This window comes from Centruroides vittatus, unplaced genomic scaffold, assembly GCF_030686945.1.
Source record: "Centruroides vittatus isolate TY-2023 unplaced genomic scaffold, ASM3068694v2 scaffold_464, whole genome shotgun sequence".
In the NCBI taxonomy this organism is placed as follows: Eukaryota; Metazoa; Arthropoda; class Arachnida; order Scorpiones; family Buthidae; genus Centruroides; species Centruroides vittatus.
Genome location: NW_027122710.1, coordinates 1,068,136 through 1,095,806, shown reverse-complemented (window position 1 = coordinate 1,095,806; position 27,671 = coordinate 1,068,136). Strand labels below are relative to the sequence as shown.

Here is a 27,671-nt window from a genome sequence, read left to right as displayed (position 1 = left end):
ATTCTTCATTAGTTGTAATTAATTATAAGTTTAGAATTAAGGTCTATATATGTTTGTAATCGCCCTTTGTAAAATAATTATCTATGTATCGGAATAGTCGTCACGAGACCTGAAGCTTATGTCATTATATTTTTGTCGGGTTCCGTACTAATACTACCTGTGTTGGAGATAGAGATATTATAGCTGGCATCCCACAACCCTTCCTGTATCTATATACGCGAATAAAAGTTCCTGTTGTAAATATTTATTCCAGTTTCTTTGTGTACCACATTCGCGATCATCACAATGGCATCCGCGACAGGATGCCAGTATTAATGGTCCAATTCAACTGTGAACTTATCTCTATCCTGACGGTGGTTTATTCAGTCAGTAGCCCGATCTGTGACTTTGTATTATTTTTTGCTATTGTAAAAAGGTCTGTGGTATTATGGCGACCAACTGTCCTGTCGAGACAACTACATCAAATGATATGACCACATCCAATCCTCCTCTTGTGGTTACTGGGTTTCTGGGGATGATCCCCACGTTCTCGAACTCCCAGAATGACTCCGTTAACATCCAACAATTCTTTCAGACAGTGGAAAACATATCACGTCTGGCCGAGTGGAACGACGACGTCAAGATAGCTGTCCTCCAGGCAAAACTGAAAGGGGAACCCCTAAATACATTTTTTTGCCTCCTCGAACAATACCCAGGTTCATTTAACGATATTAAATGCGATCTTGTAAAATGTTTCGAAAGGAAGGCCCCTAAAGAAAGGAATGTAATCGATCAAATTATGAGCATTAGACAAGGTGTTAACGAGGCAGTTACGGACTATGTAATTTGCGTTAAAACGTTGTTCTCCAGGACAATTAAAGTAAATAACAATATGGCGACTTTGAGGGACAATGTTATCTTGGAAAGATTCGTGAAAGGACTGAGTAATCGAATCAAACCCAATGTTTTGAGGCGCAATCCTAAAACATTAGAGGAAGCGTTTGACTTCGCAGAAAACGAGGAGCAGATCGAGGCTGAGTGTAGTAATTCAGCTGACAAGAGGAACATCAACATCGCTTCCCAACATCCTCCTAACAATCAAGGTAGTGAAGAAGATATACTGGGAGAGGAAAAAGGGCACAAAATAGATCGTATAAGGAACCTGGAAGAGGAAGTTAAGTTGTTAGTTGATTCTGTAAACCGATTAATTCAAACGCAAAAAGGGAATACTAATCGTAGCGAGCGCTGTGCTTGCTTCATATGTGGCGAACATGACCATATCGCCCGGAATTGTCCTACCCGAAATAAGCGTAATTTAAACTGAACAAGGAGTATGGTGAAGGTCAGTACCATACTCTCTATTCCGAAATTAATCTGACCCCTGATGTCATAATTTCCAAAAAGGGTTTACCCATAATTGAGGGCTCCAGTCTCGGAAGGAAGATAAGGTTCTTAGTCGATACTGGTGCCGAAAATTCTTTATGCGATCTGACTATAGTTGAGGCCATTCCTAGAAGAATATTAGAGGGCCTGAGCATTGAGAGCGCTAATTTCGGGGTTAGGGGTATTAGCGGTGCGGTGAATAGTTGCGAATACCTCCTTCATACTAAAATAAAATTCTTGTGTAATACTTGCCCTATAGATATCGCTTATATAAGGTTTCCTGAGAACTTGGAGTATGAAGGCATATTGGGGGTTGACATTATATCTAAACTCCCTGAACTACTGGAAAGGGTTAACGATGCTTTTAGGAAGGAGTCCTCCCAACGATTAAACACCTCTAGTAACTCACTGAACTGTTCCAACTCTGTATCTGTTAAATTACCAAATTTAGAAGGGCTTACCGAAGATGTTAGAACCAAAATTATTGACATATTTAAGAAACATCCCCACTGCTTCGCTTCCGATATATCTGAGTTAAAAGGCACGAAAGATTTTGAACATCTACCCATTATTGAGACCCCAGTTCCCATAAACGTCTGTCAATATAGGATCCCAGAATGCTATTTAAAGGAGCTCAAAAGGTTAATATCCTCTTATGTCGAAGCAGGGATCATTGAGGAAAGCACTTCAGAATGGAACTCCCCAATCCATGTCGTGGAGAAAGATAACGGGGAATTGCGTATGACTCTAGATTTGAGACGTATCAATGAAGTAACTCGCCCCCAGGAATTTCCCCTGTCCAGAGTGGATGAAATTCTTAGCAAGCTTCATGGCAACCAATACTTCTCTGTCCTCGACCTAAAATCTGGTTACTTTCAGATCCCCCTTCACCCCTCTGCGAGGCCTATATTTGCTTTTTCCACTCCCTGGGGAAAGTATCAAATGTGCCGTTTACCCCAGGGAGCAAAAAACAGCGGCCGGTATTTTCAGTATGTTATGACTAAGCTCCTCGGCCAATTTATTGGAATAAATTGCTTCGTCTTTCAAGATGATGTCGTCCTTTTTTCAAAAACTATTGAAGAACACCTTACCCTTATCGATAAGATATTAAGCATCTTGGACTGCGCTAATTTGAAATTACACCCCAGTAAAAGCAAATTCATATTAGAAGAGGTCTCTTACTTAGGTCACATAATTAGACGTGACGGCATCCTCCCTGACAAAAAAAATGTAAGTGCCATTCTTAATGTCAACCCACCTGTAAATGTAAAGGGAGTTAGGAGTTTCCTGGGGATGGTTGGGTTTTTCCGCGCCTTCATTCCAAATTTCGCAGAGATCACAACACCCCTTACCAATTTAACTAAGAAGGGTATAAAGTTCAAATGGGATGATCATTGTGACAATAGCTTTCAAAAATTCAAACTTTTATTAACTCAACCCCCTGTTCTTGTTCACCCTGATTTCTCTGAACCCTTCCATATATATACCGACACCTCGGAGCTATGTGCTGGCGCTGTTCTGGGACAGATGAGAGAAAAAAAATTTGCCCCAATCGGTTACTTCGGTAAAAAGTTTCATGGGGCAGAGCTCAGATATTCGACAATTGAAAAGGAGTGTCTGTCCATTATACTAGCCCTACGACATTTTAAACCAATCATCCTAGGCCATGAAGTAAATATTTATTCCGACCACAAGCCGTTAACTTATATCAAAATGATGCAAAATCACAACAAGAGATTGATGCGTTGGTCAATCGAACTATCTGATTATAGTTATAATATATGTCATATCAAGGGAAAATTAAACCTGGTTGCTGACTGGCTTTCGCGCCCTGAGATTCCCATTGGAGAGTTTGGATATACACAAGATTGTAATGTGAGCGCTAAGGATCGTAGTTTTTGGGAGAGGGTCGTCGAGTCTCAGGATCAGGATAAGTTTTTCTCTAAAATGAAGGAGAACCTAAAAAAAAATTGTACACTCGAACCTGTGATTCTTTCAATGGCATCCAACCTGAATTTCAGTTAGAAGGCAACGTTTTGGTTCACATTAAGCCTGATCAATACAGGTTACGTCATTGGAGGCGACCTTGTGTCGGCCCTAATATGGTTAGCGAAGTTATTAAGGCCTTTCATAACTCAGATGTCGCAGGTCATTTTGGTGTAGAGCGAACTGCCAACTTAATTGATTGCCATTATTATATCCGTAATGTTCGCACTTTAGTCCGCCATTATATTCAAAAGTGTATAACATGTCAAAAATTTAATTTGCATCGGCATCGTGCCCCTTTTCAACAGACTGAAACGGCAGAGTTTCCCTTCCAAAAAGTAGCCATTGATATCGTTGGCCCTCTTCGTGTGACTCCACAGGGGAATAGGTACCTCTTCACTATCATCGACATATTTACTAGGTACGCAGAGGTGGTCCCTATAAAGGATCAATCGGCCCAATCTGTTAGTGACGCTATATTCAATCACATTGTGTGCCGTTACGGTTGCCCAGAGGTCATCATATCCGATAGGGACAGTAATTTCACTTCTAGGATTTTCCGTGAGACTTGTGAGCTTTTGCACACCAAGCATAACATGACGACTGCTTATCGTCCATGCTCAAATTCGGTGTGTGAGAGGTTCAACAAGTCCATTTGTAGCGTCATCTCCCGCATATCGGGCGGCAACAATAAGGATTGGGACTTATTCGTTAACCCTGCGACGTTTGCCTATAATAATACAACTCACGCTTCCACTAGAGAGGATCCGTCCTTCCTCTTATATGGCTACGACCCCCGGTTACCTTGGACCTTCCCTAGTAATGATACTATGATCAATGGGGATGAAAACCAGAAAAACTAATGGATTGACCGTTTGAATATTATACGTGACAACGCTTTCGCGTATGGCAAGCAAAAGAATTCCCTTAATAGAGAACGCATAAATTATGGCCGTAGTTATAGCACCTGGGCAGCAGGACAGAGGGTATGGTTGTTGAGAAAAAGCACTACAAAGAAACATGGAAAGTTCTCTCCCAAATACTTGGGACCTTTTAGAATTTCTCGTATTTTAGGACCCGTCACAGTTGAACTAGAGGGTAACGCGCGCCGTGAAAAGTTTGCTGTCCATTCGGACAGGTTGAAACCATGCTTTTTTCCTGTAAAGTCACATAATTTGAAAAGAAATGACAAGACAACCCCTCTTGTTAGTGACGTAGAGGATAGTGAGACAGAGGACTACGATGTTCCTTTGGCCTACCTCCGGTATACTCCAACCGCTCCAGTTCAAGATCACCAGCAAAAACAACAATCTGAAGATACAACTTTGGACGATTATCAACACCTTTGTAAGGGAGGTAGTGACAAGCCTGGCCCCACCCACAGTTACCATCTTCGTAACAAAAAAGTCGATTACCGGAGGTTACACTACGGTAACTGACTGTTTCGTGGGGGGCATATGTGGCTAAATGCCATTTGTGTAATATATAGTTATATTTTATTTTAACTTAGAATATATTTTTCCTTCTCTTTCCTATTCATATTATCTTTACTTCCTGGAACCCTTCCCTGACCGGTGCTTAACGGCTTAACAATAGGTGACCCCATTATGGACAATAGGACTGTACGCAGCCCTCAGGGGTAGAACTAAGACAAAGGGTCACTTTTGAGTCAGAGCTGAAGGAGGAAAGACGAGAAAGAGAGAGCTCCCGAATACGTCTTCGAGACCACGTGGGTAAAGACAAAGAGAACTTTATGTGTAGTGAAAGTGTTGACTGTTTTTTTTCGTCATTAAGAAGAGATTCGTCATATACACTGTTATATGTACCGTTATGTGCACCTCATCGCATTAGCGCCAAAATAGTTGGGTACCCATTCCTTTTTTTTCTTCTCCTATCAGTTATTTTATTGTCCTAAATTCTTCTATCATTCTTCATTAGTTGTAATTAATTATAAGTTTAGAATTAAGGTCTATATATGTTTGTAATCGCCCTTTGTAAAATAATTATCTATGTATCGGAATAGTCGTCACGAGACCTGAAGCTTATGTCATTATATTTTTGTCGGGTTCCGTACTAATATTACCTGTGTTGGAGATAGAGATATTATAGCTGGCATCCCACAACCCTTCCTGTATCTATATACGCGAATAAAAGTTCCTGTTGTAAATATTTATTCCAGTTTCTTTGTGTACCACATTTGCGATCATCACACTTCTCACTCGCATTTCCTGATATCAGTTTTCTCTTTTTACTTCACCTGGCCTCTTACTCCCACAGAAGATCATCATAAAAAATTTCCAAATATCCATAAGACAAGACATCATCATCCTCGTACCTGATACAGTTTCTCCTGTTCGCCACCTTAACACATTGACTGCCAACTACGAATCATCTCATAGTTGGCAGCATTGAACAGCAGGTGCCATCTATGATATAACTTTTATAATACTGTCTGTCATGTTTTGCCAGATACAATTTTTCTTGTAGTTAGCAGTTATTATAACTGATTAGTGGGCATTGGGAATGTTTGTTTGTTTGTTTGTTTTGTTAAGTTACAGCAATGCAACACTTGGAAAATCTACCTACAAGAATGCCTTCTGGGAGGTCTTTCTAAGGGTAACTGGTCCCTATTCAGATGTTACAGATGTGGAGAAAACCTGGAAAATTCCAAGTGGCCATCCTGTCCTGGCAAAGTGCAAACCCACGATTGAACTCCCAGTGTTCAAGGAACAGAACTACTTGGCTAATGGTGAGCCTTTGGGAATGAGAATGACACATCAATTAGTTGTTATAGAACAAACTGTAAAAAAGTTGAGATGCGAGTTTTCTGTTTTGATTGCCAGATAGGAATATTGTTACATGTATCAAGTACAAGAATGATGATATCTTGTCTTATGGATATTTGAAAAATTATTATGACGACATAGTAAACATAATAGAAAAGTGGCTAATTTGTGCTTGAAATATGAATGAAAAATCAATTTGGTGTCATAAAAGGAAAAGTTTATTGAAAAAATATTGAAAAACATTAAAAAATAAAAAATCATATTTATTTATATTATTCAAATTATAATGTTAAAAAACAATAATTTCCGAAAAATTATAAAAATTCCTTAAAAATAAACGAGTTAAAATCACTCTTCTTTGTCCGATTTCGAATGAATTAAAACAAAAGATGGACACTTATTATCAAATACTTCTTAGTTTATTAGCCATATTATCCAAATGCATTTCACACATTGTGCCTCCTCAGTGGATATCATGTTACACACGACCAATACATTTATACTCTATCAAGCTATCCCAGCATTCATCGACACGTACGCCGGTATTTAAATTAATAACATTTACATAACTCTTGATACAATAATGCTCGACAATGTGTCTCATTACAAGATTCTCTATTTTATGCGGTATTTTAATGTTGTTTCTATCTATAATACAACGTTCTACACTGCAATGTTGCTGCCACGGAGATTCAGTTCTATTTAGCCGGATTGTCACCTCATGTTCTTCCAGCCGCTTCTCAAGTTGTCTTCCTGTTTCACCGATATAATATTTACTTGTTGCACATGTGCACATCAGTCTGTAGACAATGCCTGCCACCTCCAAAGGATTTGTCGGATGTTTAATATTTCCTTTATTCACCAAATAAATACTTTTACTCAATCTATTTCTTTGTTCACCTACTAAGTTGACAAAATAAATTTTAAAGTTATTTTTATGTTTTTCAAAGAACTTTTTAATATATATAGGGAATTTTAATATATAAATTATTAACTTTTTCTTTTTTTACATTATATTGTGAAAATGTGTTATTTTCTTTCCGTGGCAGCAACATTGCAGTGTAGAACGTTGTATTATAGATAGAAACAACATTAAAATACCGCATAAAATAGAGAATCTTGTAATGAGACACATTGTCGAGCATTATTGTATCAAGAGTTATGTAAATGTTATTAATTTAAATACCGGCGTACGTGTCGATGAATGCTGGGATAGCTTGATAGAGTATAAATGTATTGGTCGTGTGTAACATGATATCCACTGAGGAGGCACAATGTGTGAAATGCATTTGGATAATATGGCTAACAAACTAAGAAGTATTTGATAATAAGTGTCCATCTTTTGTTTTAATTCATTCGAAATCGGACAAAGAAGAGTGATTTTAACTCGTTTATTTTTAAGGAATTTTTATAATTTTTTGGAAATTATTGTTTTTAACATTATAATAATAACCGATCCCATTGTTTTTAATATTTATTTATTATTTTATTCAAATTATCTCGTAGTTAGTGTCTGCAAAAGAAAAGTACTTAACATGCCCACTATGAGATAATTCACATCAATATTGTTTTGCTAAATATTAAATATTACTACCAATTATACTTAAAAATAAATATAAAATTTTAAACAGCAAATACACACTGAATAATCAAAACACCACTTAAAACATGTTTGTGCAAAAAACTCATGGAAGTCAATATGTTAAATATCTCCAACAGCTCTAATGCCCTAATGTTGTCAGTATGGAAGGCACCCCAAAAAATTCCAAATTAGCTTTCATCCGAATCAGTAGTGTAGTGTATTATACAGTACATGGCTAAGGCAATGACAGGTTCTTTTCAATAGTATAACTATGCTCAATGTTGCTGGAAAGACGTGTTTATTTGTAAGTTGTTGACATTCTTTTCCAGTCTTGGTTTATCCTTTAAAATGATTTCTTTTTATCTTTTAAAGAAATTCTTACCATGATATAATAAGCAAATAAAATCTGTACTATTTCAGAACAAATACAGAAAATATAAAATTTGTGTAATCACTTACAGTTAAAAACTGTCCAAGTTTTTGATCCCTCTTTTGTTTTATTTTAAGACTTTCTAATGCAATAGATTGATTCCTGCAAAATATTGCAGCAGCTTGTTTTAGATTTTCTCCTGATGTTCCATCAAACTGAAATAAAATATAAGCAGAAAACATAAGTTTCAAAATAAATTTACAGATTACATTTACATTCTTTACAAATAACTTATATTTTAAATTAAGTTATATTTTAAATCGTATAATTAATTTGCAAAAATTTATTAACTTTTCTCAAAGAAAACATTGAAAATAATATTTTAATGTATTATGAATAATGATCAATACAGAAATAATATTTATCAGATGCACTGCTGTTCACAGGAAATCAGTGTGATATATTAGAGAACCATGATCAGAGAATGTGCCAAGAAAATAATAAAAATTAGTAAGTTTACAGAGTTGTTATTTTGAATATGGTGCCATTAGTATAGTTACTGAACTACTTTAATATATTTATTTATTTTTAAAAATTATACAGTATCATTCCAATGAAACATATAATTACTGCCACCCATTACAACAAACACCTTTGAAAACCTGACAAATAATAAAAACTACAGTTTAAAACATGCATCAAAATACATATTAAAATTAGGTAATGCTACACTTAATAGTTGGAAATAGTTGGACTCTACATCCTCAATTACTCTAAGCTAAAAAGTCTCATATCTATGAAGGTCATTTGGATAGCACTAGCTAGCAAACCCATAATTGTTATAGGTGACCCTTATTAGATGTATTTAACAATATATATAAGTAAAAAGTGATGTTTTACAGTACCTGATACAACTAAACCAATTATTATATAAGAGAAAGTAAGACCAAACAAATTTTAGAATTTATAAATAATATTTTTTTATTAGAAACAAAACCATATATTGTATTTATTTTCAATTAGAATATAACCATAAAGGCTATTTATCATAATGTAAATTAGATTAATTGACCATATTTAAATGTATTACTAAAAAATTACGCATTAATTTTAAATTCAATTTATAATTTTATAATAATTATTAAGAATCTTACCATTTGTAACATCATTTCTCCTATGTTTCCTACAATTGATTCTTTTTTACGTTTTTCTTTCATTAGTGTATTAAATTCATTGTGTATTTTTAGCATTTCTTCCAAATTTGGAAATAATAAATGAAGAAATTCTGAAGGTAATAATCCTTCATTTAATAAAGGTTTGTAAAATATTCTGTCTAAGATTTTTAAATTTTTCACATGTGTCCTCTCAGTATGGAATAATTCTACAAACAGAAAAAATATAAATTAATAACAAATTATTAAACAAAAATTTTTATTTAATATCTAAATGAAGAACCAAAAAATGTTAATAACAAGCATTAATAACGTGCCAAGTTATACTGAGTTATGCAGTATAGTTGTACAGATTTTAAATACAGTCAAACCTGTTTTTATGCGCTCTTTTTATATGCGATTTTTATTTGTGCGACTTGTTTTGTGCAATTTGTTTTGTGCGATTTTTTTTGTGCGGTATATGAAAATTTCAATCAAATTGGAACATAATTGACTCCTGTAAAATTTTTAAAAACTCTATTGGATGTTTTCTATGACATCAGCAGGTTTTTTCATTTTTTATTCAGTAAAATTTTTTTCTCATACGTTTTTTTCGGTCCCCTCTCATTTTAATAGCATAAAAATCATAAATATTATGTTATATTTGAACAGATGCGGTAAGTTAGCTCCCCTCCAGCTTTAGACTGCAGGTGTGAAATTTCACGCCTTGTTAAATGAAATAACACTTCCTGCAGCTATATTTATCAAATAAAATCATTATTTAACGATTATTTTTAACTTTTTAATGTTAGATTCGTATTTAAGTGGAAATAATTAATTAATATAAAAATTAAAATTCTTAGAAGATTTTTTTCCTCATTAGGTGTTGCGGAAAAAGGCCCAAGTTGTTAAAAAAGCAATTCCTAGTTATTTCGTACGGTTTCGAGTTATTTTTTACGTGAGACTTTTTTTATGCAGTCCCTATTCACCGCATAAAAAAATATTTTTTTAATTGTGTTGCGAAAACTATTTTTTATAGCCACTTGTGAAGTTTCGCGCGATTTTTTTTTATGCGTTTTCTTTTATGCGGTCCCTATCCCCCGCATAAAAACAGGTTTGACTGTATATCTGTATGTTCATTATTTTACAATTCAACTGAATTATTAATGCCAGAAAGACATATTGTAGCCAGAATCACTTATCCTTTATCCATTTGATCATGAATAAGTCTAATAAGACTTATACACATAAAAGAATGTTTATTTACATTTACTCTATTTTCATGCATTTAACCTGCATTAGTGTGTAACTTGAAGAAAATTGTTGAAACAAAAATAAAACCTTTGCATAACCCACCTCAGCATATACCTCACATTTATGGGAGCATTACTCCATAGACACAAGTTTTTAATTGAAATATAGCCTACCCATTGTATAACCTGCATCATTTGAAATTAACTTTTAAACACAAATACCCCATGGGTTATATGCACAATAACACAGTATTTACTACTAGATAATATCATTAAGAAATAATTATTAAGTATTTATCACAAATTTTATTAATTTATTCATATGTTTATTTTAATTTTTGATTAAGGAGTTTCTACATAGGATCTTATGTAGAAACTCCTTAATCAACATGGACCTTTCATGGGACATGATTTCCAAGCAATAATCAGTTTCTTCCCAAGTATTCTCCAGCATTTGTGATATAACTGTCTCTACACAGCAACAATGCTGAGCTTCAGTTCTCTAAGGGAAGTCATAAGGATCTTGTAAACAATGTCTGTTGTATATAGCCACAGGAATAAATCAAGGAACTTAATATCAATTGAATGAAGGCCATGAAATTGGTCTACCATACCCAATCCAGCATTTGGGAAAATATGATATTGTTTTAACCAACATTGGATAGCATTATCTGAAGGTGAATTTTTTTCTATACTGAGTTCTGTAATGATATTGCATTGTGGATAATGGACTTTGTTCTGAATAGCCAAAGTATGAACACTGCTTTTTCTTGATCAATCACCATTTTGAAGACATCATATTATCTTCCAGGTATTAGTTTGACAAATACAGTTTTGCCAAATAAAACTTTGAATTATACTTCCATATTCACTTTTATTTTGGTTTTTCCAGCTGGAAAGTTGTAGGATACAAAATCCCCAACAATAATTTAGAATTTTTAAATTAAAAATTTTGCATTACCAAGATGGAAATATCTTGTAAAATTACAAATGATAAAGTCTAATACAAAAAAAATAAAATAAAATTTGGAGTCTTCTACACATCACTTTTAATTGTTGAACAGAATCAATAATTTAGAAGCATGCTGTATTTTATTTTATATATAAAATAATTAATAATTATATTGTAGTCTAGTAACCATTGTTTCTTGATCTTTATTAGCACTGTCCATCTTCCAGTCTTTACATAATGTCTACTGTATTTGATATATTCGATCCTCAGGATACTAATGGTTTATTCGGAAAGATTCATGACCAAAAATGCAGGGAAGTTCAACCTAGTCTGGTCAACATGAGTTCACTGGACAGGTCACGGGCCAAATTAGAAGGACATCCTTTTTGTCAGGCAGAAGTAACCCTGAGGAAAGAAAGCAGGGGAAACTAGCAAAGAAAAGGCAAGTTGTGATAGGAAAAAGGAGTATAAAGAAAAAAATAAAGGAACAAAAAGTTTTTTCAAAAAATTGTTTTTTTTTCTTCTTGAAAATATGGTAAGAAAAGTTTTGTTTTTCTTATTTTCTTTCTTTGTTTTAATAAAACTACTAAAATTTGAAACTAATTTATTCCACAACAGTAAACAACCACTCACCACACCAGGATATAGTTAATCACATATGCTAAACCAATTACAGTGTGTAGATAATGAAAACAAACAAAAATGAATGTTTTTGAACTCCTTCAGAGTTCTTCATCAGGTTTTTTAATGATTCCTTGACATGCTACATATGGGAAGGACCCAACATGAACAGACTCCCCAGCATATATAGTGTCCCCATAAGGGACAACAGATACGACAGAGATCTGGTATACATAGGGTCAACTAAGTGCTCCATGGGAATCAGATTACAAGAACATCTGGCCAATATATGTCATGCGAGAACCAGCATGCCCTTCTACGTTTGCAACAGATCTGGACATTGTAGCGGACTTTGAACAGCCAAGCTCATCTCACTGTGCTCCCCCTTGGAACACCTCAGATGATTGAAGGCCGTGCACATTTTTAAATCCAGTTTTACATCTACGTGTAATAAATTATAAAGAGGAAATGGTTTTATCAATGGCCTGGTAAGAGTTGATTGACAACACAGTTCAGCTGTTTATTGAGTCCAGTAGAGTGACTCCTTACACAGGGATGACAACGATATGGCTTTAATAATTTTTTCACTTTGCCAATGATTATAATATTGTATCCAAAAAGTCTCCACTGTTGTCTTTTAAAGGCATTATTGCAGGATATAGCCTAATGCTTTATGATGATAGGACATGAAACTAGAACTACAGATGCTAGTGAATTCTGAGCTGTTTCCTCTTTTCAAGTTTTTCAAGACCATAAATAATGTAAATTATATTATAAAATGGCTAAAGAATGTAAAAGATAACTGATTTTGAACCATTAGATTCTGAAAAATTGTTTTAATATTATGCCATCTGAGTCAATTCAATTTAATAATTGTTATTGACTAAAATAACAATTATAACAGTACTTAAGTGCAGAATTTATGATATCTCTCAAATACAGACATGTGTGGATACCAAGGAGGGATGACGAGGTCAGACCTCTGTTTAATTTCGGCAACAAGTCGGAGGGACTTGCCCACGAGTCAGAGATGGCTTATTTGTCGGTAGGGATCCCGTAGGGACGGGACTGCTTTTTATCTGGTCGAGTGTAGGAGGGAAAGTGGAGTCGTGGTAAGACGATAGGCGAATATTCGAGCAACCAAGACACCATTTAACAGGATAACAACGATTTAATGGAAAACAAAATATACGTTACAAAAATCTGACATTAAAAGGGGTGACATATATATATCCCTATCACGCGACAGGAGAGAGAGAGAGTTCACATAAGTGGGTTCCATACCTCTTGGACAATCAGTAATTCAAATATGCTGTTCGTCACGATGATCGAATATTCCTTTCTAGGGAAGGTTCAATGGCACTTGAGGCACAATAGTCAAATATATTCCGTAGGCACAAAGGGTAAGATCGCGACTCGATCTTAATCGATGAAAGACTCTCCACCGGGGGAGGAAGGGAACATCTTATATATATCTTTTTGCTGGGAATTTTGGTCACGTGCAGGTGCTTAGGCCATAGGTGTTCCCGGGATTGGAAACAATACGGCGAATTCGGGCGCTAACTATAAACTTAAATTGCAAGATGATCTGTACTCAGTGTAAGAACAATGGATAGTTGACAGTTATACGGCCAGGGACGCATGTTTTCTCGTCCAGGACCGTTTTTAGGCAGGATGTTTATATCCAGGACAGTTTTTAGCAGGATGTTTATAATAGGAAAATTTTCGAGTCGATATGGGGAACAATTTTATTATAATTCGTATTATATTCGGATTATATCCGGATATAAGAAAGGGGTAATTATTAATTTGGATATAATTTATTATAATTTTGTGTCAAAGGGGATTTCCAGATCTCACACATGCTATAAACCTAAATTCTGTAATTGTTAAATTTTTCAAAAGCTATGAGTAATAAAAACATAAATATTTACTTCATTGTGACCTCATGTGACATAAATATTTACTTCATTGTGATTTATATATGACCTCATGCGCAATTCCAAGGACATCGTAGATAAAAGAATGGCACCGGGGGTATACTCTGTTCCATTATGGGATAGCAGATTCCAAAGAGAGCTTGTATACATCGGTTCAACGAAACGGTCGCTCGACAAGCGTCTACGCGAGCATAAATATGATATCGACCGCAACAGAGGCACCACTACCCTCTCTGCTTATGCCTCGACCCCAGGCATAAGTGCTGATCTGCAAAACGCGGAATTGATTAAAATATCCCACCGATTGGACCATCTGCGATCCCTGGAAAGTCTGGAAATATACAAGGCTGGACTGCACACAACCTGCATCAATTCTAAAGATGCGTGTAACATTTCTCAAGCTTGGAAGTTTTGTTACAAAGGTGATGTTCCCCATAGCTCCATTTAATTCGTTTGTATATGGATTGTAATTTCGTTGTGTTTTGCGCCACACGTATTACGCATGCCAACACGTAACACGAATGCGCAACGATTCTATTCGAAAATTTGAATACGTTCTGGAACAGTTTTGAATCTCAATAGTTAGAACCTGATGAAGACCGAGTTAACGGTCGAAAACGTTTGTTTTCAAATTTTTATTACTGGTTTTTAAAAGGTTGAATGTGAATTATTTGCTCACACCAGTACAGAAGTCGAACCTATAAATATTTACTTTTGATCATCTTGTACAAACTGTTACTTGCCTCTAAATAATGAAATTTATTAAGTTCTGCTACATAAGATGTCTGTTAATGAGGTTCTTTTCTTGTTAAATATAAATAAATTCTATAAATCTTCTAAAGGAAAACTAAATATAAAATTTCATTATTTCAAATATATATTAATCAATTTACAAAGATATTATTCCTTGAAAAATATATAAACTTTATGTGATCCTTTTTGAATAAGGCTCATATAAAAGAACAAATAGAAAACCTTTCTTTAAAAACAAGCAAGTCACCAAATTGTTCAAAATTATGAACAAAAATACTTAAATAGTAGAATTTTTCTGGAAATACTAATGTAAATTAAATAAGCAGTAATGTTTCACAAGAGATTTGACCAAAGAGACAGGTATCCATGTTGTGTAGTCAGTGATTTGATCCACGACAATTCCTTTTCCTTTCCACTCTCCTCCAAACAATGCATGTGGGCCATCATTACAAGAGATTGAAAAACAGAAAATTTGTACCAATAAGGGTCATGTGAATTGTATGGTATGAATAGAGGTGATATGACTTCCAATATCTAAATAAGCCGTAAATCTGAGAATTGAATGATGTATGATCATTCCATTATTTATTCAAATGAAAAAATTTTCTTCTTTATCTTCAATTTATATCTCTAAAAAATTTCCAAAAAAATCTTTCTAGCAGTATACTTGGCAAGAAAATAGCATGAAACGATATTCTATACATCTTATATAATATAAGCATATAAACAAAATATTGAATATAATTTAAATATTAACCATTGATGACATCTTGTCGTTTCTTTTCCTTTGGCTTCAACAATCGAATAGTTTCCCAATCCACGTTTCCTTGCCAATTGGGAGGATCAGCTTCTGCTTCTAAATCTGAATCATCATAATGTTGAATAGTACTGTTAGAACAGACAGGTTGTACACCTGCTGCAGGAGCAGTTCCACCAGATAAAAAATCAGCTGGGGATCCACTTGGAGTCCGATGAACCATTTCCAGAGAGTTACAAGGACTATCAAGACTTCTAATTGATAAAAAAAAAAATAATTAACAAATACAATTTATTAAGTTTTTAATACAATAAGAGGTTTTAACAATGTGGTAAAATATGTATGTCTAAAATTATTCCTTACAATAAAGAAGTCTGATGATAAATGTATGATAAATTTCTTGGAAATGAAAAAATTATCACATAATACTCATAGTTTCTTATTTGTGGATACTGGCTTTTCATTAATTTTTTAATAATGATTTAACATTTTTTTCACCAAATTTTTAAAATCTGTATGCTATATAATCAATGATAATGTTTATACTAATCATAAGTAAATTACAAAACAGAAACCTATATATCAAATTCAATATTCAATTTCTCATTTAACTAGACATGATCACTAAAAATATGTACAGATGCATAATAAATATTATGATTTCATTTCATTATCAGTCTGGATAGCAAATTCTGACAAATCAATACAATAAAAATTAAATCTAAACTAAAGTTCTAAACAATAATTATAGTATTTTTTAATTTTGAATAATATATTAGAATGGTATTTGTTTATAATGTAAGAAGGCATATTAATATCAAAGTTAAAATAAATATTACATATCAAAATATTAAATAAAGATGTAAATATGAATAAAAAGACATCATGTATTAAGCAATAGAATTTCTTTAACAGTAAATGAATGTAATTACAGAATTATGAATAGGTACATATAGAGCTTGGTTTAAAATGCTTAAGACTTGTGAATATTTTATTTGCCCCACACGTTTATGTTTAATTAGCATTATTATAAATAACAACAAAAAACATAAATAAAATATATTGTAAATGTAGTTGGCAAGGTGATGGCATAAACAAAATAATTGATAGAATAGCTCATAAAATTTGTACTTTTATTCTGTTCATTTTCTGCTTTATTCATTTGCTGATGTTGAACACAAAATTAACATGAGAAATTGCCTAAGACAAACAAGAAGACATATTTAAAGCTTGCTAAAGTTACAATGCACTCAAAACATTTTCAAATTCAAAGATTATCAAATAGATATTTTTATTTCTGCCTATTAATCACTCTGTGTGCTTCATCAATATCAACTTTAAACAAAATTTTCAGAAGCTCTGGGGAATTAGTCTGATTATTAGGCTGGCAATGTTTAGTCTTGTAAAAATTCATAAACTAAAATTCTATTTATTTGAGCTCACTAACTTAAATATCACTTTTTGGTTTTTGAAGTACTTTTTGGCAATGAAGCCCAATATCAGGAAAACAGTAAACTAGCCTGACTGCAAAGTCAACTGTGTTCAAATACTGTTCAAAACTGGTCTGTCTGGATGCTAATCTATCTAAAACTGTTGACATCCAAACTACTAACTATTCTACCTCCCTCTACTAGGAAAACTTACTTAACACATCCCTTTCACACACATACCTGTGACATTTACTGTTTCCAGAAAAAACTATATTATTACATCACATCAGCGCCAAAAATGATAACTATAATAATACAACAATTCCATCCAAAATTGCTGTACACAAATTACCTATTTTACCTTTTAAATCTTACTCTTTTTAGTTTCATGTAAAATCTAAAACCACAAAAGGAAACAAAATATACTCTTCCTAATTAATTATAATCCTAATTTAAGAGCTGCTTCCAAGCATTTGGTAATATCTGAGTTTTTGCAATTAATTGCTTTACCTCTCAAAATATACAAACTCCTTTCATCCTCCAACACTTTCTCAGTAACCTTACAAACCTGATCTTTCCCTTATTTTTTCTAATCTTTTGTGCTTCTTTACTAAAAGCTTCTTGGCACAGCATGATAGTAATTTTTCTTGTCCTGATATCCCTCATGTGTTCCTCTATTCTAGTCTGTAGCAATTGTTTTGTGGCTCCTATACAGACTTTATTCATTCTTTAATGGAATTACATGTATCCCCTTTTTGCAATTCTCTTTTCTTTCCCCTTTGTCGTTTCTGACCAAATCATGAAGACTACAGTTCCTTTTGAGAATAATTTTTTTTTTGTCATCTTCTCTAGCTTGTTATAGAAAAGTTCTCCACCTCCCTACATAATGTATGCAAACTATTCTATCTTTTTCTTCCTTACATGTCTTTTCCTGCTTTCTATTCATTCAACCTTCTTCATAAAAGTTTTCTAAAATATCTTTCTAGTTAATCCATGACTTCAGTCTATTTTCTCTAGAGACTTTAAATCTTCATCTATACCTTTTCAATCAGCAATCTAAATGATACACATTTATACTCATAAAAATCTTCCAAGTCTTGTAGTTGCCTGGAAGTACTTCCAGGCAACTACAAGACTTGTACTACATGTACTAAAGAGTGATATTAGTGAGAACTCTAATAAAGAAAAGTTTGAATATATAATTTAGAGATTAAAGTTTTATTTATTATTTGAAAGTTTTATCCACCAAACTAATAGAATCTGTTTTTCCATACAAAAGAATTGTGCATTATCTATTGAAATATTTTTTATTACTCAGATATAATAATATATATATATATATATAAGGAAAATTTTCATTTGACAGTTTTGAGAAACATCAATAATAAAGTTTGAACAATAAAACTTTTTAATAAAGATGCAACTAGTATAATTTAACTCATAACATAAAATATTCTATATAAGATTTTATTTGGTATTTATTTATATACTAATAATCTATATTTAGTCTTTATAATTATGAGGATTAATAACTAAATAATAATCACTTAAAAATATTTTATGAAAATCATTTATACATAATATATACAACAGAATTTCATTTTTACAATCTAATTAGTTCCTGGAAAATTCTTGTTAAGTAAGTTATCATAAATTGAATTGTAAAAATTTTATGATAGTTTCAGTGTCACAAATGAAGGTTCTACTTTCAGAATTAAACTTTATATGTATAATATCATAAGAAATGTGCTAAAAAAAAAAATATATGATACTTAAATATAGTATTTCACCACATATAGTTCTTTGCATTTTTGAAGATTAAGATAAAAAATTCCATTTAAAAAAGAGACAACTAACAAAACAAAAGCAACTTTTCTGTGATTTTTCATTCATAAAGATGAGTCAAAATTTCAGAGATGCTACTTTGGCTTTATGCCAGATAGGTCAATAATGGAGGTTATCTTTTACTGAGAGAGGAGAAAAGATTTGCATTTGGTCTTTATTGATCTGAGAAAAATCAAATAGTAAGGTCTAGTGAGATATCTAGTAGGCATTGTAATTCTAGTAAATTGTAGTTCATGTAAATTCTATTGTAATTGTAATTCTATGGGTATATTAGAATTATTTGTAGCAAGTAAGTTAAGTTCATGAAAATTATCTATGATAAAATTAAGAAATTTTTGGTTAAAATGAAATTACTTAATCCAAATCTAATTGTTTTGATTTTGAATGAACTGACTGCATAGAATGTAGAGAAATAGCCATTAATTATTTGCAGATGATTCAATATAGTTTAACAATTTAAAAAGAGAGTAATTACTAAATATATAGAGAATTCAAAATGGTTAACTGAAGTTATTAATCTAACTTTAGTAAATATCATTATAAAAAACATTTTCATAAAAAAAATAGTAAATGAATGAATCAAACATACAATAAATCTTATTATTTAGAATTAATAAGACAATGTAATGGAGAGGAGATTAATGTTTAACTTATAGGCTTGAGATTGAGATAGACAAATGATAAGTTGTGTGAATATTAAAAAATACTTGCAAGATACTTTTTCAGATCAATAATGTTGGTTAAATTCAGTACAGAATTAGTTAATAAAAAAATACAAGAATAAAAGATGAATATGGCAATAATTTAATGTTAACAAAAAAATGTGATCTGTCAAGAAGAAATGGAGTTAGAAATGTATATATTGGAGGGGATTTGATAGTAGTTGTGATTAGAAATAAAATGTAGAAGTAAATTCTCAGATGCTTTAGACATTCAGAATGTCATCAGGACATGGTTCAAATAATAAGAATAAAACAGCAAAATGAGAAGATTTTTTATCTTTTTTTCTTTTCAAGATCGTTTAAAAGACTTAGAAATGGCAAAAAAAAAAAAAACACATAAAACATTTTTAAAATGAAATGACAATAGAAATGACATAAAAAGTGGATGGCAGAGAGAAAATTTGGACAATTCCCATCAAATAAATAATAAAAAAAGACTAAGCTAAATAGCATTTTCTGTTTCTAAAAGCAGTATACGAGTTTTGTTTATGTTGTTTTCTTATAATATTAAGCATGAAAACTTGTTGTTAGGGCCAGATCTGATTTACAGTCAAAAGAACAAATTAATAATTGAAACATAAAAATTTTATCTTTAGTAATTAAATGTCAGTTAAAGTCAAAATAATTAAATTTGACTTGTTTCCATTTTGATTTTAATGTATATAAAAATTATAAAACATATTTGAGAACAATGTTTGATTTTGTTCTTTTAAGGCTCTATTATTCAGTTAATTACATGATAATTTAATATATACAATAATTTCAATTAAAACAATATTCCTTGAAAAATAATATCAGTATTACAAATTACTGTATGTGATTATGTTGTAAATATAAAACAGCCACAAAGCCCTCATATGAGAGACTGTACAGTAATCTTCTTAGATAGAAAATCTTTTCAAAGGCCGATGGCCTGGATGTAGATTTGATTTGACATGGTCCTGCAGAAATCCAGGCTTAACACATGACAATTTAGTGAAAAAGAGAAATCAAATTTATCTTACAACAGACATTAAAGGTCTAAAAACAACTATCAAGAACTGCATTAATGAGTTCTAACTATTAACAAGGAAGTTGGGAAAATATGGGAAAAAATTTAAGTTTGATAAAAAATGGAAAGTAACATAAAATAACTTCTAACTAATATGCATAAGGACTTTATGACTGCTCTGTATTTCTTATGCATATTTCTTTGTCTTATCTACAGCTTTAAACATACTACTGTATTTTAAAAAATAAAAAAAAATCTTGATTACTACTATTAAATTAACAATGGAACAAAACTTAATTTATTCTGTTGTATCAAGTTAAATTGCAAAAGAATATAGCAATCAATTTAAGTATTTTCTTAAGTATTTAATTTAAATACCTGATACATTATTACCTATTAGACAAACTTGAATTGGAAGAACTCCCTGAGTGATTTAATGTTGCAATATTCTTATCTTCACACTCAACATCCACATCACTAAAAAGGTAAAATATTTTATATTTAACAAAAATGATTCCTTTATAAACTAATAAAACAAATAATTATTGTTAAATATAATAGTAAAATTCATATTATACATCTTTTTATTCCATTATTAAATTTTTGAAACTAACTTATATTTGATTTAAATAAGGTTGAAACTACTATTTTTTCATAATTTTTCCCAAAAATAATGAATGTATAAATATGAACAGTTTCACAATTAGGTGGCCCAAAGTAATATAAGTGATCCTATGTTTTAGAGAGCCTAAATTTGAGTCTAGATCAACTTAATAATAAGAGTTCATGGATGAGTTAGTCAAGATATATCAGTTCCTGTTCTTCACCACCTCTATTCACATCATTACAGCATGTCTAAAACCATAATAGGCGAGATTAAAAGGCATGAAATAAGTCAAATATAAAATAAAATAAATAAATAACCAGCTGTTTAAGATTATATAAAAAAATTTTAATAGATTAAGTTGTTAGAAAAATAAACATATCAGATAATCAAAAAAAATCTAGAAAATAACAAAAATTTAATAAGTAATGAATGTTTTTGACCATTCTCAATAGTCACTCTCAGGTTTACATTATATTCAAACATAGAAGATAAACAGCAATATAGAAATTTAATGTATAATAATGAATAATGTAAATCTGAGGATGACCATTAAAAAAAATGGTCAAAAATGTTCATTAATTATTACATTATTTTTGTTTGATAGATGTTTTTGTTAGCTGATGTATTAATTTTGATATTTGTATACAATTTTAAAATAACTGTGGCATAATTTTGTTAGCTTTCCAACATAAAACATTTTAAATTAACTAACAAATTTATTAATTTTGACTTATTCCAAAACTGTGTCTTCTTCAATTTATTATTCTATACTTCACATCTGGTTGCATATGCCTGAAACACATTGATATGTGTTTCATGCATACGCCCTTATCAATCAGCTTTACTTTGGTTTTAGTTTCTTTATCAGCCGCAATTGAAACTAAAACCAAAGTATCTTGGACCCTATAAAATTGTGAAAGTTAAAGGAAGAAACACATACAACGTAGTCAAGGAAGGATGTCACAAAAGACCAAATGGCACGAGAACATGTTCTGAATTTCTGAAATCATGGAATGGTATTCCAGAGTGCTAATGAGAAGACCAACGGTAAGATGAATTTGAAGAAGATAAGAGAAAGATGCTAAAAAAAGGGGGGAAAGACGACAAACAACATTTAAAAACAAAAGAACCATTTGAAGAAGTTGTAATGAGCTTTAGGACGAAAATTGTTTCTTATTCATTTTCCAAGGATACAGACGCTTGACAGACTTAAAAGATGATCAACCTTAAAACTTTCACTTTTCAGAGACTTATATTTTTGCAGTTTTGTTTTCTGTGTTTTTCTTTTGTATTTTAGTGTCGCTGGAGGTCCAGACGAATCCAGGATGGCCGAATATGGTGCCTGTCCCTCCATACTGACATGATTTGGTCTAGTCTGATGTCATGCACAGGCCTCCAGCACAGGCAGAAAAAAGACAAACCATTAGAGTTAGAAAAAAAAAAAGCAACAACGTAGCACGAATGACGTGTCCACTTCAAGACGATTAATATCTGTTTAATAATTAGTAGCCAGATGATTTGCTTAGTGTTCTTCGTTTTGTAATGTTTTCTGTATTGTATTAAAATATACATCATTATATGTCATAAGAAGCTCTTCATATTCTTTCTTAAACTGCGTTCTGCATATGCTTCTTAATGCCCAGCCCAGCCATCTATATACACCATATATATATGCTTTGGATGTACCAAACTATTGTTTGTGCTGTAATTTTGTACAATATAGTATTGTACCCTGACATTGGAATCTCTACTAAGAATCTGTATTAAAATGCAAAATAAGTTACTTGTGAAAATATACCATCTTATTGTTATCATATCTTGTCTACCTTTGTGGTTAACTCTAATTTTGCATGAACATCACATAACAATACAATGAAAGTTTAAAATACAAAATTATAAAATGTAGTCAGTTCCTTATTTATAATTGCCTAACTTATCATGGCTAAAATTGATATAATAAGAAAATTTAATATAGTAAAAAAATTCTAAATAATCAGTTGCACTTACTGGTGGCATAGTGTAGCAATTAAATGTTAAATACAATACTGTAATGAAGAATAAATATACTTATACACTGTAACATTAATTCTTATGTTTATTAAAGTTTAACTTCCATTCCTTTCTTTAATCATAGGTTCCATTTTAAAAGATTAATACTTTAAATCATACATAATTCAATTAAGTCAGAATCGATATCAAATGAAATAAACAAGTTTGATTAGCATGAGCATTACTTGTAAAGCATTCAGATAACATTCTCATTAACCAATTAGAAGCATTGTTTTTATAGGTTCTCTATAGTTCTTTCATTGCCATTAGTGCTCAAAAATAAAAAATAAAACTAACTTTCTGCACAGCTACTTGGTCCAGGATTATTATTCCAATCTCAAATTTATAATTTAATATTATTAAATATGATTTAATAATAAATAAAGTAAATAAAAGTTAAGATTATATAAATAAAATTGACTTTATATGAAAATTGAAATACTCCTATGGTGTAATTTTTAATTCCTTTAAACATAATTGACTCCCTGGTATTTTCATGAACAAAATGTCCTAATTAAATTGTATCTCTATCTGGATCTGTCACTAGAATAAATTTTCTCCGCATGAACATTGAATAAGATGAGTTATGTTGTGTCATGAAAAATTTCAGAAATAGCATAGAATTATGACTATATACAAATATACATGTTTTAATATGTACATATATATATGGCCGACGGCCACACTATATTTCAGATAATAATGACTATACATGGTTAAAGATGTTCTTGATAAGTTTGGATGAAACTAAAGCTTGTATTTGCAAATAAAAATCAGCAGGTAACCCACATCATCATGTAATTCATTGTCCAATTACAAACATTGTCTATGCAAGGTCAGGATATCAGGATCAGACACTTAATTGTTATTACCTAATTAAGCTTAAAACACATGTTAAACAAAAACTGGCTTACAGATGTTTACTGGAGCACTGACAGTGTAAAATAATGTTACATTCCATTCACAAGTAGAAGTGAATGGATTCATACCCACCTTTGTCTTTTGAGTCCACCCTAAACATAAATAACAAGAGACCCCGTCAGCGACACCTGCAGGCTATAAAAAAGGACATCATACATAATGAAAAAAGTTTCAAACAGTGATTCAATGTCAGATCAGTGCTCCTACAAGATGGCACTGGTTGTAATCAAGGCTAATTTGGCCTTGAAAACAAAGAATGTTCCTTGTTTTCATAGCCAAGTTTGTATCAACATATGACTAAGTTGTATGGGAATATGGACAAATAACATTTATTTGTTTCTTTTATATTTGTAAAATAGGCTAGAAGTTCTGAATTTTCTGTTGTTTGTTGAAAATAGAATTTGAGATGCCTTTAGGAATTAGGAAAAGGGCAACACAGACAAAACAGACAGCATGTGCCCCAAGTATGCCAATGTATGGGCAATCCTGAACTGTGTCATGTTTTATTATGTCAAAACCACTTCTTAACATAACAAAAAATAAAATAATTTTAGAACAATTTTTTTTCATATTGTGGGAATATTGTTGCAGATTATATATAACCTGTTTGATTAACAGAAATATAACCTGTATAGCATTCAAATTGTATTTTGACAAACCAATTACAAACATTGTCTATGCAATTATCTCAATTGGTAAAACTTAGCTGTTTAATAAGTGTTAAAAATACAGTAATATATTTATTACATTTTGCAAGTTTAACTTCGTAACTATTTATGAGTGGTTGAAGTTTGTACACTAATAATATGACTGACATACCTTATGGGAATAAATGAATAACATTACTGTTAAAATTATAACAGATAAATATTTTACAAAACTTTTTGTTGAATACATCAATGTTTACTTTGTTTCAGTTTTTTAATTGTTTGCTAAAAAATAATCTTAATTTACCACGTTTTAATTTATTTTTTATTCAATTGTACAATATCCTTTATTTAAAGTTCAAATTGGAAATATGTATGAATTACATGATGATGTGGGTTACCTGCTGATTTTTATTTGCAAATACAAGCTTTAGTTTCATCCAAACTTATCAAGAACATCTTTAACCATGTATAGTCATTATTATCTGAAATATAGTGTGGCCGTCGGCCATATATATATGTACATATTAAAACATGTATATTTGTATATAGTCATAATTCTATGCTATTTCTGTGATTCCTTCTATTTCTTTCTTCTATCCTTTTCTGGAACTTTCTAGGACGACCGTTATTGCCTTTGGGTAGGATTAGCCATTCCACGAACAGGAAGAGAACAATAAGAGATAAGGTAACTGGGGGTGAAAAACGAATGGCGAGTTGATCAGTTTTCGACTGGAGACCGAAGGGGTTAAGGACCTCAGAGAACTGTATAGTTTGGTACGGGGAAAGAATTGTACCTAGGCACTGAATTGGAAAGAGAATTCAAATAGTCAAGAATCTTGAAATCAGCAAAGGAATCATTGAGATAGCAGGAATAGTAACCTCCAAAAGAACTCCTACCCAAAGAGCATATCAGCACAGACGAAAGAACAAATTCCGGGTGACTGTAGACTTCCATTCTTCCTCAGGAAGTGAAAATAGATGTAGGAAAGTGTCCTCACTTTCCTACGTCTATTTTCACTTCCTTAGGTTAAGTTAGTTTTAAGAATTAGTTAAGTAAGGTTCACATACACAGTTAGACTAAGAAGATTGTTATATGACCATTCCGTGTGTAAATTATATTCCTGACTTGTGTGAAAACCCAACAAGAACTCCTACACGATGCACCTCAAATCTTGTAAGTTTACAAGAACAGTTGGAATTCCTTAAAACCGAACCCGTTCGTCGTGAATAAAGAAAAAATTGTGTAATATAGAAAGTTTTCGTGTGTCTTTTCTTTTGTTTGTATGTTTCCTTCATGGACAACATTATGTCACATAACAAACGACCACAATAGAAAATTGAATTTTTGACTTGTGGCTGTCCATAAATGACAACCACACTGGGAGGAAGGGAGTCAAGACAAGTAGGACAAAGTAAGACAAAATCAGACAAGGGGGAGAGGTTGAGCTTCAATGAACATCTGTTTTATTTCATTGAATTTTATACTGTTTATGCATTTTATTATATTTATTTTAAAATTTCTTGTATGTTTAATTTCTACTTATGGTATCTCTCATTCATAAAGTGATAAAGGGAATTGAGTTTTGTTGGACATCCAAAGAGTGGAGTTATGGAAACGTGGACAAACTGGGACAAGAAAGGAAGAAAGAGTAAAAGAAAAATGAAAGACTAAGAAAAATGTGGTTTTAATTTGTGGACAGCCCCTTGACAACTGATAAGTTTTTGGTAGATCATTCCTCTCTATGTAATAACTTTCAGAAAACTATTTAAAAGCCAACTTTAAACTTACAACAATCATCTTGGAAATTTGTGAATTATGCCATGGTTTTATTTCAGTTCTAACAGTTTTTTTTTTGAGAGATATGAACAGAAGTGCAATTAGAGAAAGCAGACAGAGCATATGCCCAAGATGCCAGGTAAAGGATACACTGAGAGGAGAGTATGTGTAATTATTTGAATTAGGAAATTATTATTAAAGGAATTAGGAAAAATGTATATGGATAATTTATTGGTACCAGATAAGGGAATACTAAAAGAAATGGTGTGTATGGGAAATGCAGACTAGTGATGATATGAACTGACTCGTGATATGCCATCAACATTTCAACCTCCAGAACAAGAGAGAACCCCAGATGACAAGAGCCTGGTTGCATATCTGGGTGTGAGTATGGGTGTGGATTATAAGCCACTGTGTTATCTGTATGAAATAATAAAAATCTGTTTATAATTTTCATTGTATAGGTGTGTTTGAACATTCATGATAACATCACTATAAAAATACATTTACTACTAATTGCAAAAATTGACTATCAACCTGACAATTATGGTTTCTGGAAATAACAATGAGAAATTTCAGATTTTATATTCTTACAATAAATTTGAGAAAAATCTAAAAAATTTCATTGTAGACTTTTATCTTGTTTATCCTAGAAGATAATCCTGTACTAAATATGACAAAATATAGCATACAATTCTTGAATTGACTTACAAAACTTTAAAAATATATGAATATAAAATGAAATTTTTACCTTTTAGATCTAGGAATATTTGGATCGCTTCTTTTTCTGAAGGAAGGTCTGCTTTCTCTCTGTAATTTAAAAATTTTATTAAATATATGAAAATAAAAACAGTAAATTAAATAGTAAAAGCGTCTCTTTACACTCTTAACATTACTGTATTATCATAATACCACTACTGATGGCAAAGCTTGGATATATGAAACTGTTATTTACCTTCAAAAAACAAGAATAATGAACAAATACACCATATCTGAGTTTTATTGCATAAGGAAAAATTTAAACAACACTTTATGTATAATCAGATTTCCTTTCTATGCAATTCTGATTTGGTTGTTACGCTTGTTGTAATAATCATACCTACCTTCTGGACTAATTCATTGCATAACTGAGGCATAGAAATGTTTGATACTGATCCAAACTCAAT

The 27,671-nt window shown here is 31.8% G+C and overlaps 1 protein-coding gene across 3 annotated transcripts in view; it reads right to left on the bottom strand.

The window, feature by feature from the left end:
- Positions 1–27,671, bottom strand: part of LOC136989302 (rho guanine nucleotide exchange factor 11-like) — a 110,048-nt gene that overhangs the window by 60,248 nt on the left and 22,129 nt on the right. For all 3 annotated transcript variants that reach the window (XM_067287423.1, XM_067287425.1, XM_067287424.1), the window contains exons 2-6: positions 27,257–27,315; positions 20,895–20,978; positions 15,514–15,767; positions 9,241–9,467; positions 8,176–8,301 (exon numbers count right to left, since the gene is read on the bottom strand). In XM_067287423.1, coding sequence (XP_067143524.1) covers positions 8,176–8,301; positions 9,241–9,467; positions 15,514–15,767; positions 20,895–20,978; positions 27,257–27,315 — 750 coding nt within the window. The remainder of the gene's footprint in view (positions 1–8,175; positions 8,302–9,240; positions 9,468–15,513; positions 15,768–20,894; positions 20,979–27,256; positions 27,316–27,671) is intronic.